Here is an 18885-nt window from a genome sequence, read left to right as displayed (position 1 = left end):
CTCAGTAGAAACACGCTCATATCCAGAATGCATTGCAATTTGCGATGCAACACCAGGAAAATCGTTCCCTGTACAGTAGCCATCAGTATTAGAAAATTAATGAAGAGTTTTATTGCAAAACAAGCTAACTACATTGTACATGTATGTATTCTTGTTAAGTTGAGGTATTTGTGATTAAAGCTTCTTAAAAACAAATAATGAGAAAATACAGGATATTTTTAATCATTACTTCTAGGATATATTCCTTGTCATGTCACAATTGAGGTTAATGCTGGAAAGGTTTCATTGCTTTATCTGATGATGTACGTAATTCTTTGAAATGTTTAAAGATGACACTTAGCTCATTTTGAAATAAAACCCCTCAAATGTACAAGATGCGAGATCTAAAGCTTTATAAAATAGAACACTAATCACTGAGTACCTGCCACCAACCATGCCTGCACTCAGACTGATAGTATAGAGACAAGTGACTGTCTTATTTCAAACACTGAGGGAAGGTGTTGTTTTGAGATCCTATGATCCCAAAGGAAAAGAGCAGATCTGGGCAATAATACAGGAAACAGTCTGAACTCTCACAGGGAAATGGCCTCATTTCTTTAGAAAAGGTTTAGAGGCCTGCCACCTTCTTCTTGGGTATAGGATCACATTACAGTGCATACAGGTGGCAATGATGAACAGTGTTACCGGTACCTACTGAAACTATTACACACCTTAATGCTGAGAATTTATCATCATTCTTTGTTTGTTGAATATCTTTACTGTTGTCATTGATGTTATCATTTCATTACTACACTGTTATCACCACCATTTTTCTGTTTTGCTGCTGCTGCTTTAAATGATGATAAAAAATGACCTTTTTAACTGTCATTGTCAGAAGTATCTCTTTAAGTGGTAAAAATAACTTGAATTTTGTACTTCTTACATTGACCGGCATAGCCTATGCGCGCTGTTTTCTGCATTATATGCAGTTTCATTGTCTACACATTCCGTGCTTACACCGAATATTTGGCGAGTCAGGTTCTATGTGTATTCTCCAATAGAAAAACACAGCATGAAAATATTAACTCTGATTCTTGACACAATTGTAACGCACACGTATGCATTTTTCTGTTCATTAAGTACTGTACTCCAAGATCAAGAATCTATTAAACCACTCATGAAATTGTCATGAAGTCTTGATTCCCCCCAAAACTAACCTGCTAACAGTATCCATCAATTCATGCAACATTCATTCTATGCAAACAGCCAGAGTTGCGTGCCTCAAGATGATAATGAGCCAGACAAGCGTACGTGTTTGAATCTTGTGTGTGTGTGTGTGGGGGGGGGGGGGGGGGTCCTGTATGTCACATGACAGCTCTGATGAAATGACACTCTGAGATGAAATGATCCAGCAATATATTTCTATAACTTTACCAAATTTCATAAATCCATGCAGTTCTGCAAGGGACATTTTTACTATGACAGTACTCGATCGAAAAACTAAAATACCATGTCAGTCTATTTCACTGATAACAAATTCTCAGTTTTTGATATCCAACAAAATCACCTTGACAATGAACTGTGGTATAGTGCTGTTTAATATAACAAACACGTGTCTATTTCTTTTTTTTTGTAAATTGTGGCCTCCTAACAATTTCAGGAGCGCTTAAATTCACAATCATGGAGCACAGCAATCGACAAAAAAACATGCTTGTCGCGTCACATTCATGTCAGGATCAGACTCTGATATTTTCATAATTCTTTGTAGAATTTACAAATAGCATCTGACTCGAGATTCACAGAAATAAAAAAAAAAATCAAAAACAACCTAGGAGAGAAATAGATCTTTTAAATATTCATGAGCTAGATGAGATATAATGATCCTGTTTGCATGTAGCAAAGGGCTTTGGCATTGGCAGAAATATCACAAGTGGTTTACCGGACATTGGAATATAATTGACCTTCTTGATGCTTATGTGTTTTTCTTTCAGGGCACATACGTATGGATCTTTGGACTTCCTTGAAACACAAAGTGGATTGTTTTCCCAGTGACAAGAAGAGTTCGTTGACCTGGGACTTCTGCAGAGATGTGGTGACCTGCACACAGATAAAATATGTGTGCTGTTGGAGCGGGTAACTCTATTTTTACGACAGGGGAAAGGAAGAGAAAGAAGGAGGCTCAGACAGCACTGATCGGCGGTGACTCAGTGAGAAATGACAGCAAGACCTCAGGGAGAACCCAGGGCTTCTTGAGGCCCACCTGGTGTAATGCTGGATGTGGGGATCAACTAGTGTACAGTAGGAGCTCGTGCCCCTAGGTGTTGGGGATAGGATGTGATTGTCTGCTGCAAATCTTTCTGCTGCATTAAACACACGCTCACCAAAGATCATAATTTAAATCCTACGGTATTCACGATGAGATTATAGCTGCATTGCAAACATGTTCATGCAAAATATGCAGCTGTCTATATAATTATACTTTTCTTCATTTTCTTGTGAGCACTAAAATTTGATTGGAACTATGGGCTACTTTGATTGCATAGATAGGTTACTGGTGAGCTTCTTTTCGAGATATGGCAAGCTGATAGGTCGACATCCTCTGCCCTTCCTCCTGGGATCAATCCTGGTAGCACTTGGCCTTGGGACGGGGCTGATGTTCATTCGTCTTGAAACAGACGTGATGTACCTGTTCACGCCTCAGGAGAGCCAGGCACGAGTTGAGAGCGACATCATATATGACATTTTTCCTGTGGACTACGAGGCGTATTTGCCAAATCGTGGAAAAGGCGTGACTGATCTGGGCTCTAACGTAATCATCAAGCCGAAGGTTGGTGATAATGTTCTGACCGAGGCTGTCATCGCTGAAATATTGCGCTTTGACGCCGGTGTACAAGATGTCACTGTGCAAGATTGGAATGATACCGAATGCAGATACGACTGTTTATGTGCAATGTGGGAAGGGTCGTGTCTGGTCAACCCAGTGCTCCAAGCGTATGATTTTAATGCAAGTCGGGTGTCCAGCATCAATTTGACGCATCCCTTCCATCATTTATCGGAGAGGAGCGTTGTGTTTGTTGGTGCTTCTCTTGGAGAGGTTACGATGAAAGATGGAGAAAACTCGACGGTAGCCACTGCTGGACTCCTGTCCTTGTCATATCACCTGAAGTCTACTTCTAAATTCCAGTCCCTCGGTAGGACATGGGAGAAGGAGTTTCTCAAGTACGCTGATGGATTCCAATCTGACCACGTTGCTCTCTCATACATCGTGTCACACACGCTGGAAAGGGAAATCACAAATCTGACCCTCACCGTGTTGCCCTTCTTCGCCGTGACGTGCGTTCTGCTGGTGACTTTTGCAGTGGCCTCGTGCCTAGTGGCTGACTGGGTTTTGGGCAAGGCCATCCTTGGTTGCTTGGGATTCATCTCGGCCTTGCTGGCCATCGCAGCCTCATCAGGGCTTTTGTGCTTCCTTGGGTTCCACTTCAACATTGTGGCAGCATCCATGCCCTTTCTCATCATTGGTAAGTCATTAAACCATTGAGTCCTGTGGTAATTTAACTATGAAAAAAAAAAATATCTTCTTAACTGTAGATTGGCACCTCTTAATATTAATTACTGTATATTATCTGATTTTTGTATAAAGATTAAATGGACCCTGTTAGAGTTAATCAATCTCCACAAAATCAGGAGAAATGATTGAAAAATTGTCAATTTGTCAGGTTTGCTACAGGCAGTGCGAAGGAATCAACTTTCATACTATGCTTGATAAACAACTTGAAGACCAAACTTTGAATTGTTTTTGTGTAATGTTATCAGAAGTTCATATTTGTTGCAGTATAGATTTTGCATCAACATAATGATATTAATGCAAAATTTGATTTTGGGTGGAATGTATCTTTTTTAGTTTGAGATATTTTCTGATTCATTTCAATAACATAATTACCACGGAGTGTAAATTTTAATTAATAATTTGAACATAATAATATTAATGCAAAACTTGATTTTGCATGGGATGTATCTTTTTTAGTTTGAGATATTTTCTGATTCATTAACACAATTTTACCACATAGTGTAAATTTTGGAGTTAGAAGCGAGGTATACGTACACTGTATACCAGTATGTCAATAGATGTGAAAGATATTTTATGATTTACACATTGATATGCTAAGATAAAGGAGAGACTAGATTTCCTATTAAAGTTCATACTTTTCCAGACTCCCTTGTTTTGCAGAGGTGCAGATTTAAGCATGTAAATTTGGTGAACAGAAGAACGGAACAAACTGTAAACATGCAAGATATGAATAGGCAAATGTCAGACCTTAGTCTGTCATAATAGTTCCTACAGGTTTTGATTCAAACTTTGTTTTAATGGGTTGAATGAGACACAAATTGTTGTTCCTGGCTGGACCTTTGAATAGCTTTAATTTTTATTTATTTGTTTAAGTGTACATCTTTGTGGCCATTCATACAGTTGTCTGAGATGATTACAGTATAAAGGGAAACAGTGGCATCAAATCGTTCTTCCTGTATACACTGCAGGCAGATTCAGATTCTAGTCCCTTTCAGCATTGGCATCTGTGTTGTTGTTTTTTTGTGGTTTACCATGGTTTTTGAGGTGGCTATATATGAGAGATAAACTTTTAGTCTCTGTCTTATCATGGAATATATATTTTTCTTGTGTCTTTCCACTTGTCCTGTGTAGGGATTGGCATTGACGATATGTTCATCATGCTTGCAGCATGGCGCAAGACCAATCCAAGAAGCACAGTGGAAGAGCGCATGGGAAAGGCATATTCTGAAGCAGCCGTCTCCATCACCATCACCAGCATCACAGACGCTCTGGCTTTCGGGATAGGAGCGATCACCCCACTACCGGCCGTCCGCATCTTCTGTCTCTTCACCGGTGTGACGGTGGTGTTTGATTATCTCTTCCAAGTCACGTTCTTTGGCGCCTGCATGGTGTACAGCGGGAGACGAGAAGAAGCAGGGCGTCACTGCATCACGATGCTGAAGGTGGTACCCCGAGATGAGGCCAAGTCCAAATTGTACAAACTGTTCTGTGCAGGTGGGCTGTCAAAGCGGGACCAAGGACTGGACCTGAAGCAGTCCTGCGAAACGGCCCTCATGACCTTTTTCAAGGAGCACTACGGCCCTGCGCTCATGACCACACCCGCCAAGATCCTGGCACTTTTCCTCTTTTGTGTTTATATTGGAGGAGCAGCATACGGATGCTTTTTTGTTACTGAGGGACTGGAAATGAAATCACTCGCTGGAGATGGTTCTGTAGCTCACCAGTACTTTGACACGTTGGCAAAAGACTTTTCGCAGTATGGCCCTGCAGTGTCCGTTGCAATTCTGGATCAGCTCAACTACAGTAGTCCAAAGGTACAAGAAGATGTGGAGCGTATTGTTCAGGATTTTGAAAGCAGCATGTACATTCACTCTTCAGACTGTACAGAGTTCTGGCTAAGAGACTACTTAAAATTTCTTGATATGGCAAACATTCCAGAAAAATCCAGGACAGAATATTTTATGACATTACTTGTAGATTTTTTTCTCAGAATGCCTGCGTTTTCCAGATATTCTCAGGATATCGTATTTCAGGAGGGATCCAATCAAACTATCATAGAAGCATCAAGATTCATGCTGCTGGGTGATAGTTTGATCACAACAACACAGCAGATGGATATGATGGCTGATGTGAGAAAAAGAGTTAAGGACAACGAAATGAATATGACAGTGTTCTCACCAATGTTCATAATTTATGAGCAGTTTGTCATCGTCAGGCCCTTGACACTTCAGAATCTTTCCATCGCCTTAGGGAGCATGTTCCTGGTTGCCCTCTTGCTCATCCCGCATCCGTTCTGTGCTGTCATGGTAACAGCTTGCATCGTCTCCATCCAGGTGGGTATCTTCGGCTACATGTCGCTCTGGGACGTTCCTCTGGATGGCATTTCCATGATCAACATCATCCTCTGCATCGGATTCAGCGTCGATTTCTCCGCCCACATCACTTACTCTTTCCTCTGCGACCACGAGGCTCAGCACAGAGACTGCCAACGGAAGATGACGGCAGCCGAGAAACATTCGGTGATGGCGCTCTACTCCCTCGGCATGCCCATCATGCAGGGGGCGTTATCAACCATACTGGCTATTCTGGCCCTCTACTGGTCGCCAAGCTACATCTTCCGAGCTTTCTTCAAGATCATGTTCATGGTGATGGTCTTCGGGATGCTGCACAGTCTGGTCTTTCTACCGGTCCTGCTCTCCTCCCTTGGATGTTGCTTCAAGATGACGGCCCCTCCCTCCAGCGGTTCTCCGTACGAGATGAAAGAGGATGTCGCTCAGAAGAAGAACCAAGAATCAGGTAAGGTGGAATTGGCCTTTATGGATGATGGAACAGTGTTGCGTGTCTACCCGACCTTTGATGGCCGTGTCACGGTGCTGTAACTTCTGCACTTCACTTGTCAAACTTTGCACCCGACGCTCCTTCCATCAACTGACTTCAATTAACGTCATGCATGAACTGTTTTCCCATCCACCTAACGTCTCAAAAGTGGGCATAAGTAGACTCATCCATGTGAACATCATACAAAGTTGTACACCCATTCTTTCCATATGTATACTTCCTTGTGGCTGTCATATGTGTGCCATAGTGTAATATTTTCTGTGCAATCCATATGGTAGTGCTGTGTACGCCTCTGTATACAAAGTGTAGCAGGGCCTGTGCTTGTGCGACAAATGTGTAGGTACATCATAGTTTTTAGTACATCATGTATAGTACCTCTGTATAGCAGTTGTGTGGGTGTGATGAATGTGTAGATAGTTTTTAATTAATTTGTTCTCCTCTATATTTAACACAGGTGCTGTGAAATTTGTTTTATTTCCAAAACATTTTGAGTTCAGTGATTGGTCAAACTTTCAAACACTAAAAGGAACAGTGGAAGAAATTATGAAGACTGTAGTGAATCGTTATCTTCTGGCAGGTATAATCTTACATGTACTTCTTACCTGATCCATTTTGATGTACATGTAGTTGGATTGTTGTCATTATCTGCATTATATCCATTTTTGGGGCAGTATATTTCTGTACAGACTTTGGGTTCTGTATGCCGTCCACTGTATAATCACATGTGAGCCTTGATTTTCATACTGTTGTACAGCAGCCAGATCATGCTTTTTATACAGCCATATAGTGTGGCTCTCGGAGAGGCCTCAAAAAGTTGAATAGTTAACAAATATGCCATGAACGGAGCTACATGTAGGCTCAATGTTTACATTGGATTACGAGGAAGCAGAAATAGTACACTTTCTGTCACTGAGAAATCCATTATGCCACAAGTGGCCCAAAACAGTGCATGGTATGTTTCATGGCCGGCAGAGCATTTTCAAAAGTGGGGGGGGGGGGGGGGGGGGGGGGGGGCACTTTCGGGTTTCATGAGCTAACAAGCAGAAAAAAAAAGGTCCTCAGCTCATCTCTCCCCTTCCATTTCCGGGTTTCTTCAGCTGACAAAGGTCTTCAGCCCATTTTTTTCCTTCCACTTCCGGGGTTTCTTCAGCTGACCAAAAAAAAAAGGGTCGTCAGCAGAAAAAACATACCCTTAATACCGCGCTCACACTTCAAGATCTATCTATTTCTTTTTAGTGCCACTCTTACGTGTTTCCGGGTTAATAAAAGTGGGGGGGGGGGGCGGGCAAAGTGATGACACCTTATGTATTCCTTTGTATGGTTCACAAAAAGCCCCCTGCCACCCCCCCCCCCCCTTTTCGCCGGCCATGTTTTTTATATCGAACACTTGTATCCTGATGATGAATATTCCAGAAATACTCTTTTTCGGATAAAAATGTTCCTTAAAAAGTATTACAGAGTATTGCGGTGACAGACAATTAATGTATTGCGGTGATTTACAGTATACAGCACCATGTTGCACTGTACCAGAAGTTTGCATTTGAAGAATGCTCAAATATGTAAAATGTACAATGTTTTAGTTCAAAGAGATTATTATTTTTTGGCTGGACACCTGTATTGAAGTGCTGTAAAAGTGGTTTCTTTCGCGTACAGAAACTTTCGCGGTTTCCATCGGTGCCGACTTTATCGCGTGGGTTTAAATTCGCGGTCGGTAATGATAGCATTGTAACAGGTGACGAGTTCAAAACATTTTTGCGTGATAAAATTCGTGGTTCAACCTCAAAGCGCGAAAAGCGTGAAAATAAAACCACCATGAAAGAAACCACTTTTACAGTACAGGTACCGTACATGTGTAGCTGTAAAAAGCATGCCGTGTGCATGACCCTGTATGTTGCTACAAATTGTGTAACCACTTTGACTTGAGTACGGTATGGTATGGTATGGTTATGGTATGGTATGGTATGCATTGGATTGGTTTGATTTGGTTCACTTTTGAGCACTCAAACTCGGCCTAAAATTACCGGTAGATTGGTGCAGAATATGTTGTCCTGGTCTTTATAGGGAACATGAACTGTACAATGTGTGTACGTGGGTATGCATGACTTTATGTTGATTAATTAATTATTGTGTGCTGTTTAATAGAAGCATTGTTTCAGCATGTATACCTGTTTTCTATCATATATCAATGAATGTTAAATTCAGTAATTGATTCCAGAATGCATTATCACATAGGCCTATACAGGGGTATCTCTGTGTTTTTCTCACACACAAAGCATGCAATGTACATATAAAGGGTAAATGCGTACACTAAGTCAAGCAATATCATTTCTTTTTTTACAGTGTATTTGTGTTTTTGTGTCTGTCATACTAATTCATTGTCTGTCATACTAATTCATTGTCTGTCATTGTGAAATTTGAGTTTTCTTGTTTATCATTGATGTTTTAATGTCTCTTGAGAGAACACAAAATTGTGTTCAGCATTCATACTATCCCATGTGTCATCGATAATACAAAATTGTATGTAGATAGCAAATGAACACTATTTGTATAATTAGGGAAAGTACAAAAAAAAAATGTACATTGACCTTTCAGGGTTTTATCAACCTTGTACAAAACTCTGTACTTAAAGATAATATAAAGTTTTGGTACCTCAAAAGTTTCCCTTAGTTTCCTTGTCTTAGTTTGTGTTCAGGTTAAAGTACCTTTCATATAACTAACACTGTGAGACTTACTCGCCCCAAAGTGCTCTCATGTCTTAGTAATCATGCAATAACATTTGGTTTCGTACCAGAGCAGAGCGGGCTCTGAAAAATTCGAACAAGCCGTTAGTTTGACTCGACACAGTACCGCGACAATCAATATACACGTATTGTACGAAACCATTATTGCTTGATTACTATTAAAGACATGAGAGCACTTTGGGGCGAGTAAGTCCCACAGTGTTAGTTATATGAAAGGTACTTTAACCTGAAACACAAGCTAAGACAAGGAAACTCAGGGAAACTTTTGAGGTACCAAAACTTTATATTATCGTTAATAGTTGATGTCTTGTACTATGCACTATAACATGCTGCATGCAAGATTGAGAATGTCATATTACCCCACAGGCAGGATAAGAATACTATAGGTAGCCATCACTGTCTTGACTCTGCCAGTCTGTAATGTAAACATGCTGGTACTATGCACTTTTCTGGAGTCAGATGTCAAAGTTGATCTATGATATGATGATAATGATAATGTCTTATTTATCTAGGGTACATTGTATCTTCTTCAGTGTTGCCACTGCTCTACTAGAGGGCCCTGCTATTATTATTACCCCAGCATTGCCAGGTACCCATACACCTGGGTCAAGAGAGACATAGTGGGTGAAAACATCTTGTCCAAGGACGTACTAGCACTGGACGGGATTTGAACTCTGGTCTTCTGATCGGGAGTCGTGAGTCTTATCCACTATGCCACAGCGTGTGAGAATGATCAAAATTTCGGCAGCCTGAAGCTCTGTTTAATCATTTCCACAGCATTTGATCTGATCAAATTTTCACAAATTTCTGCATTAGGGGAAAAAAATTATGATAATCGAATAGATATTCACAACAAAGTGAAATGCAATACTCTCATGATTATTGTAGAGGTCAAAATACGGTAATTCAATCAAATATAAAGGTTAGTGAGATCACCAGTAAAATTGTTGTAAAAACCTGGATTCTGATCAGTGTTAGCATTTCATTGTAAATTGGTACCATTGCTTCAGTAAGATGTTATTCTTGTGTTTTTCATTGCATCACCTTGATAAAGTCATGAACAACAGCAAAAGGCTAGCAAAATGCAGTGATTAGGCTGAAATATTCATGTAGGAATATATAATGTTTGTCTAAATCTGAAAAATGTTAATTATTCTAAGCAGGGGTGGATCCAGGAATTCAGTAAAGGGGAGGTCCAAAACGAAAAAGTCTGAAACTGCTTTGCAATTCAAAATCTTAAATGTGTTTTTGTAGCAGTCCACAATGGTGTTTGGAATTATCCTCAAGTGCATAATCCCAAGTCTATCGTATGTGTACGTGACTGCATTTAAATGACATCGCCAGTCTTCAAAGATCTCGGGCGAAACTAGCAGGAAATGAAATGTTTAGAGCATGGCATTTGGGATGAGAACAATTGAGTGATGAAGTACAAACTTGTATTTTATGTCACTATGAACCAGAACTTTATGATGATGTGATTTTTGGAAATACCTTGTATATAAACTCTACTTTGACAATTTTTTTTTAAACAGTCTTTAAATTAGGAAGTCAAGTTCAAAACCATTTCATTGAAAGGATACAAGTTAAAAAGCAGCCCTGCCTTCTGTTCATGAAGAACATTGTACAGCTGTATGCTCCCTGTACAGTGTGGAAATACCCTGAAAGAGACAATTTTTGCACATTTTGTGCAACATAAAATTACCACGAAAATAGAAGCATGCAAATGGTTTGATGGTTATGTAATATTATGTCATATCCTCGATAGTGTAGAATATATAAACACACAAAATTCATCTTGCCCCGCCAAACACGAAAAAATCTTTTGTGCCAAAATGTCTTCTTTGCGATTCACAGCCTCTTATTATTCATCAAATTTCAAGTGCAGTATTTGCCACTTTGTCTTGTTATCTTGGAGAACCAGCCTTTTCTCCCGATTAAATGCCTGCTCTTATAAAAAGAGGTCAAAAAATTGATTAAACATAGTACATCAATATATGCCCGTATATTGCAGGGCATCTTGCATGCACTTTACCACCATTATCCTGTTTAATATGTGCCAAGGAACTGAAGTTAAAACTTGCCAAGCCTATCATTAGCATTCAGTAATCGATCCAGACCTAGTGTACTTGAAAAGTTCATGAGAAAACTCGGGTACTGGTGGCCGAACCGTAAATTAGACCTACATAAAGATGTAGCTAGAGGATGATTTTGGGACCTGAATTGCTACCATGTTATAATGACAATTTTGTTACAACCATGTCTGTTATGACAGGAGTACACTGCATTTCCAATCCAAAGCAATGCCTTAAAAGAAAAATGGTTCAGAAAAACTGCCAAAATCTTGATTTTGGTTTTGTTTTAAGCCACCAAATTTTGACAGGTGGTAGAGAAAAGGTTACTCTCCCAGGTAAGACAAGCAACCATAAAAATTGTGTTGATCCACCTACATGTGAATTACAAATTGTACGTTAATGGTAAATATTAGTCCATTGCGGAGAATCCTAATCTGCAACTCTTTGTGGGTTTTGAGCTGGGCGGTCACAACTATCCTTTTTAGGAAGCACAAATCATGGGGATTTCCCACTCTCAAAATGATGGCATTGCTGCTTATTAGGGAGGCACTGTTTGGTAATGTGGATTTAAAAAAAAAAAAAATTTAAATACCTAGAAAAATTTGTGCAGAGAGAAAGATGGTTCCCTAGTGTGCATGTGCTCAGACATCCATTAAAAATGGCTTCTATTATTAAAACAAAACAAAAACATCCAATATCTTGGCAATATTATAGTTTTCATGACTCCAAATGCAACCTGCAAAGTATGTTTTAATGCAATTGTGTTTGACAGTTGTCATTTTTTTTTTCAAGACTGTTATTTTGATGGACTGTTAAAGTGACCAGGACCCTCAGAAGTGAAATACATACAGTACCAGCAGTCCAATTTGCAGTTTAGGTCACCCCCCTCCCCACCCCACATAGTGCTACAGTAGGTTATTCCCCTGTATCCAAAATTTATAGGTCTGTAAACATAATCTGTCTTTATTGCACTATATCATTTTTTATAATGTATATTTTAGTAAAAAGGGTGAGAGGGTGGATATTTTCAGTGAGTGAAGCCTTATGATAGAAATGTTTGCATTGACTGCAAGCATAGTCTCCTGAAACACTGTTCAACCGTGTTAATTTGAATTTGATATGCATGGAGTGGTGGGAAAGATGTGCAGTTAAATCAGAATTTGCCTGAAGAAAGGCTAGTTGGGTCTAGACACCTTTTTATGGCCTGTCATCTGTCCTCAGATTTATTACAAGTGTCAGGATAGGTTAATCTTCCAGCTGGCCATAATTCACTGGCGCTCTCAACTTAAGCACTGGAGATGACAAATAACATTTTTATAGACAAATCCAGTCACTAAAAAGGAACTGAACAAAGTCTCAGTTACAAACTGTATGTGATTTGATTCCTTATATCTTTGCATTTTTGAATGCAGCGCACATTTTTCTTGCCTATTAAAAAGATTGATCTCAACGGTAGTTGCTTCCAGTTCAAGTTACGCAGATATTGTGGAATTTGTCTAGAACCACGACATTTGTATATAAAGTGATAAGAAGGGGCACCAAAGTCATAAATTTTAGGCCACAGTCATCAGCGTTAAAACCAAAACATATAACAAAGGTATTTGTATATTGAAATGTGTAACTGTGCCAAAAGCCACCCATAACAACGGATGAGAAAGTACTCACTACAATCGTATTTTATGATTTTTTTAGCTTTTCTTGAAGTGTGCATGCCAACATAATTGTTAACAAATGACATATTGGGACTTCCAGCCAATGTTGTACTAGGTTTGCTTCCTGCCACCAAACACAAAGAGTGAAAATCATTTAAACCTATTAAAATCATATTTTTTAACCTTCCCAGCTGGGCTGTTGTGCACCCAGAGGCTTGACATGTATTACCAGAGACACCTCCCTGGTATTACAGTGTTGTTTGTATACAGACTTCCCAGCCACTTGCCTAGATGCACTTAATACAGTGTAGGACTGTGCCAAAACATACATTGTATGTTTTCTCAAGGATGTTTTTTTACATCATGATTGTTTCAGTGTGAACTGAATATATTAGATGTGCTTGGGAGATGCTATAAAAGGTTACAATTACTGTACGAGCTGAAATTTTCGCAGTGGTTTTATTTTCGCGAATTTCGCGAATCGCCTTTGAACCGCAAAAATAACAACGTGCGAATAACTAAGTTCAGTTAGACCCTTGCAACCATGAAATTAATAACACGCGAAAATGTCCTCCAAGTAGCAATTCACGAAAATATCTGCACGCGAAAATTTCAGCTCGTACAGTATTCGCCATGCAGTGGAGGTTAACGACCAGCACGTAGGTCTTATACAATTGTAGTAAATGGGAATTCAGTGATTGAAAGTGATTGGGCTTACAATATATAGTGAAGGATGTTCTGGTGTGCAACTCAATTTACAGGCCTACTTCACAATTTCCAACAAATTAAGGGAGTACTGTGCATTGAAAATGTGCACAGAGACTCCAACTCTCCCGTTTTCGACGGGAGATCTCCCGCCGAAAACCCATTTTTGCAAAATCTCCTGTTCTCCCGCTTATGATTTAATTTCTCCCGCCCTGGCTCTGTGTCTCCCGTTGGAAAGGATTTCTTACTTATTGCTATCGTATGTTGAAAAAATAAGCATTAGATAGCATTAGAGAGCATCTAGAACCTGGGAATTTCGCGCTTCGCACACATCAACTTGGAATCTCCCGTTTGCTAGGGGTTTCAGGCAGGAGAATCTCCAGATCAGAAGGTGATTTGGGTTGGAGTCTCTGTGTGCATGATATCACAATGCAAGAACTGCATAAGGCCTACTAGTAGTACATAAAGTATGCAGAGCACTATAGTGTACTGGTTTCGTACTGGTAGTTTCTATACGATGCTTACAATGGGTGTACCGTACATTCCAGTAATGAATACACCTTGCCATCTGTGAATAAACGAGATTTGGCACACTGCACTTCATGTTCACAGTAATAATGTACTTGCCTCCGACAGAGTGTATGATCTGGTATTCATAATGTTTTCTGGCGCATAGAAACATGCTTGTGTGGAATCTCAACACGCATTCATACAATGTAGTTGCTATACATTTTGTACGCTATTATACCTGTAGGCATTGTCTGCGCCCATTGATTGTGGCAGGATGCATACATGTATTGCATGAATGACTAATTTCACCGTGTAAGTAATAAATTAGCGCTCATCACATTTAACGTTCACAATACTGCAGTGGCGGATCCAGGGGGGGGCGCAAAAGGCGCACACCCCCCCCCCCTTTATTTTTCGTTAAAAACAAAAGAAATAAAAGAAAAGAATGAAATGAAATCCGGAAGTGGCACCAGAAATATTAGTCATGCCCCCCCCCCCCCCCTTTACAGAATTCCTGGATCCCCCCCCCCCTGACACTGTACTCCAGATAAGATCAAAGATCAACTGCTTTGAATTGAAATGAATTGTCTTCCTTAGTAGCTGTATTGATGGCATAAATTGCTTAAGTAGATTTTGTCATGCATCATAATGGGTCACACTTAGATTGTACCTCAGGGAATATAGCAGCATGATGAGTCATCAACTAAAGTCAGTTTTATTGTAGGTATATAATTTGCATACTCTGGAAAAGGCAAAACAGAGGTAAAGGGTCAGTATAAAGGAGCAATTTCCCGAAGGACTGGAAGATGAGGTGTCCAGAACAAAAAGGGATTTTCTTGGAATGAGAGCTCACCTTAGAAAAATGTACCCCGTACTGGTACAGTGGCATTAAAGTATGTGCAAATGTACAATGTGGCGTACAGTGTATGTATTGGATTGTTTTATGCATTAGAAATCTGATCGTTGATATCTATAGATCATGTGACTACAGATGAAAGGTCAAGACCAGGTTCTCAGGTTCTCTGGTTCTGAGATTCACAAGCTAGCATGGAAAAAGGCTTTGAATATACAACTGTACTAATTGATAAAGACCAGTAGTGTACAAACTGAGGCAGCAACACTCAGGAATGTTGTGTTACGTGCATCCAAGGGTCTTTACAAAATGCAGTGTAGAGTATGGTACAGCTGTACATACTGTAACAATTCACATAATTTTGATACACAAGAGGAACATTTTGGCCTTGCAAATTCTCTTTGATATGATTTTTTCCTTCATCTTTTCTCTATAATGGTACACAAATGCTAGCAAATGTTAAAGCAAGTGCATGTATTTTTACAGGGTATCCATGTATTCAAGTACTGTACGCTGCAAGCTGTCCTTTCCCATGTAGATGTTGTGAATGTATCCCAAATTTTGTGCCAATCACCATTTCAATATCAGTGCTTAACACCCTTAATGATATGTTTTGCCACAATTATAGCATTCCAGAGCAAGAGACCAATTGTAGAACTTGTCTCTTTTTTCCTGCATTTTTTGTGCTAATTCAACACCTGATTGCACAATGAATTTGGTATTTATTTCATCAGTGCTGCACAATAAAAGTCATGAAATCAGTGATATTAATGTTAATGCATCTGCACATTGTTATTACCATAGGGAAAAAGACAGAACCAGTTTTGCAAGCAAGCATACAATGTAAAAAAACAACAACAATGAATCTGCTGGTTATTTGAATGGTTTCAGTAGATGTTAAGAAGTTGAAGTAGGCCACTAGATGCATCCGTGGTTCTTTTGGCATCGAATGGGAACCACTATAAAGGGTTGTCTTTATATCTTGTTTGTTTGTTTGTTTGGTTTATTTCTGCATTTTCTTTCTCCGAATACAAAATGATACAGATACTTACAAATCAATACAAAGAAAAATCATTTGCGTAACAACATTCAGTCTGAAGTGACATAATTATGAATCAAAATAACATATTAAGGCATACTGTATCTATTAACAAAGGAGAAATCAATACAGGGGACCGTCATCATAAGCAGAGCTTGACGTGGATGAGGCCCTATCTGAATATGTGATACCAATGTAATACAACACCAATTATATATGTACTCATAAAACTCTTAATCTTAATACACGAAACACATTTTGCTACAGAAAAAAAAAACAGAAAAGAAAAATAGTGACTTGGCGCTTTAAAACAAGAAAAAAAACAGCACGCAGCACCATTGACTACTGCATGGTATAGTAGACAATAAAAAGTGTAGGTGTGTGCGAGTGACAGTGCGTCTTGTGTGCAGGTGACAGTGCAAGAGAGAATAAAGGCTGTAGCATGCTTATTTTGGGGGTAAGGTATACATACGCTTTACTGAATGTATGCAATATCATTATCAAAGAAAGGAACGGGAGGGAATGAAAAAAAAAATAGAGAGCTTAGAGTCAGATGTTCTGAAGGAATTGATAAGGTTTTATAGATTATCATCATTCAATGATGGGGTGTGCCAATGAGTTGTCTTTGTTGAGTAACCTTCACGTCCATGAATAGATTTGCCAATGTACCTTTATGTGCTGTAATAGACTTTTCCTAAGAGCAAGCTTATTTGACGAATGCTTCATTCTTCTTAAGGGAGAATAGGGCCTTTGTACAAACATGCAGGACTATTGCCTTAGAGTGACCAGGGAGGTGATCTCTTCATGGAATGACCTTCCTCCCCACTTTCTATTCAAATTAAATACTCTGTATTGTATGCTTTTTGTTAAATGGCTCAAGATTCGCCACCAGGCATGCCTGTCCTACAGTATGTTGCTTATTTGTGAATTGTACTCTCTTCCTCCGCCTGGTTTCCTTTTTATTTTTAGCTCACCTGAGCCAAAGGCTCAAGTGAGCTATTGCGATCGCCCTTCGTCCGGCGTCCGTCGTGCGTCGTGCGTCGTGCGTCGTGCGTCGTCCGTCGTCCGTCGTCCGTCGTCCGTCGTCCGTCGTGCGTAAACTTTTTACATTTTCATCTTCTTCTTGAAAACCCCAAGACCGATTTTCATCAAACTTGGCAGGTAGCATCCCTAGGGGGTTAGGAACTCAATTTGTTAAAATGGGCACCATGCCCCACCCAGGGGGCCCCCAGGGGGGCCCAAACCCCCCAAAATTAAGGAATCTGTAAAAATCTTCTTCTCTAGAACCAGAAGTGATAGAGCTAAGTTAATACTATGAGTTAGTACATTGATGACTGTAGTTTCAAGTTTGTTCATGGCAAAATTAGGGGTGCCCCCCTTGGGACCCAGGGGAGGGGGGTGGGGAGGGGTTCTAATGGGGCCTAAATTGTACATTTTCATCTTCTTCTTGAGAACCCCATTACCCATTTTCACCAAACTTGGCAGGTAGCATCCCTAGGGGGTTAGGAACTCAATTTGTTAAAATGGGCACCATGCCCCACCCAGTGGGCCCGCAGGGGGCCCAAACGCCCCAAACTTAAGGAATCTGTAAAAATCTTCTTCTCCAGAACCAGAAGTGATAGAGCTAAGTTAATACTATGAGTTTGTACATTGATGACTGTAGTTTCAAGTTTGTTCATGGCAGAATCAGGGGTGCCCCCCTTGGGACCCAGGGGAGGGGGGTGAGGAGGGGTCCTAATGGGGCCTAAATTGTACATTTTTATCTTCTTCTTGAGAACCCCATGACCCATTTTCACCAAACTTGGCAGGTAGCATCCCTAGGGAGTTAGGATTTCAATTTCTTAAAATGGGCACCATTCCCCACCCAGGGGGCCCCCAGGGGGGCCCCAAACCCCCAAAATGAAGGAATCTTTAAAAATCTTCTCTAGAATCAGAAGTTATAGAGGTAAGATAATACTATGAGTGAGTACATTAATGACTGTATTTTCAAGTTTGTTCATAGGAGATCAAGGGGTGCCCCTCTTGGGGACAGGGGGGGGGGGGGGTTGGTTGGGAAGGTCCAAATGGGGACCTGAATTGTACATTTTCATCTTCTTCCTGAAAACCTCATGATGTATTTTCATCAAACTTGGCAGGTAGCATCCCTAGGGGGTCAGGATCTCAATATATAAAAATGGGCACCATGCCCCACCCAGAGGGCCCCAGGGGGCCCCAATCCCCCCCCCCCCCCCCAAATTAAGGAATCTTAAAAAATTTGGGCCCTTATTGTACAGTTTCATCTTCTACTTGAGAATGCCTGGTCAAATTTTGGTAGAGCTGTGAATAATTTAGATTAGTGACTGCGTGAAAGGTGAACTTGCGATACTCAGGTGAGCGCTAGACCCGCGGGTCTCTTGTTTCAGTAAGATATGCAGATGATTTCTCCATATACTATTAGAGTATAAATATAGATTGATTTGAGCAGGGAGGTGAGACCTCCCTGATTTGAAGCTTTATAGATTATGATTAATCATTTTGATATTAGAATCATTGGTACGGTTGTTGCAATTACCACTACTTACGATCATCAGTTATTTCTGTGGATGCGTGTGCACAATACATAGCAGTGTTGCTGAGGCTGTTGCTGCTTGTAGGATGTATGCAGTCTTACAGTTGTACATTGTATTTTCCTGGATTTTGCAATTTTACAATGTAAACTATCACAACTGGGTGGGCCGTTAGGGCACCATCCTGATTTTTGTTTTTGTTTTGTTTGTTTGTTTGTTTAATTTTTGGTGATGGTAACTACCAGTGTTTAATTTTCCTGTTGTTGCACGTTATGTCCCTGTCCCACTCTTTCAACAACAACTACAAGTTAATCTGGGAAAGCAGTGATATAGGACTGTCAGTAGAAACAGCCATAAATACAAAATGATAAGAAGTGCA

The 18885-nt window shown here is 40.1% G+C and overlaps 1 protein-coding gene across 1 annotated transcript; it reads left to right on the top strand.

Moving 5' to 3' along the window:
• Nucleotides 1-1991: 1991 nt before the first annotated feature.
• Nucleotides 1992-6429, top strand: LOC139729426 (patched domain-containing protein 3-like). The gene is made up of 2 exons (XM_071640351.1): nucleotides 1992-3500; nucleotides 4682-6429. Exons 1-2 carry the CDS (start codon nucleotides 2501-2503, stop codon nucleotides 6427-6429), a joined length of 2748 nt encoding a protein of 915 aa, XP_071496452.1. The 5' UTR covers nucleotides 1992-2500.
• Nucleotides 6430-18885: the final 12456 nt, after the last annotated feature.

This window comes from Diadema antillarum, unplaced genomic scaffold (assembly GCF_040938485.1).
Source record: "Diadema antillarum isolate AM-2024a unplaced genomic scaffold, OU_Dant_1.0 seq00000239_RagTag, whole genome shotgun sequence".
Lineage (NCBI taxonomy): Eukaryota > Metazoa > Echinodermata > Echinoidea > Diadematoida > Diadematidae > Diadema > Diadema antillarum.
This window is presented reverse-complemented; position numbering and strand designations above follow the sequence as displayed.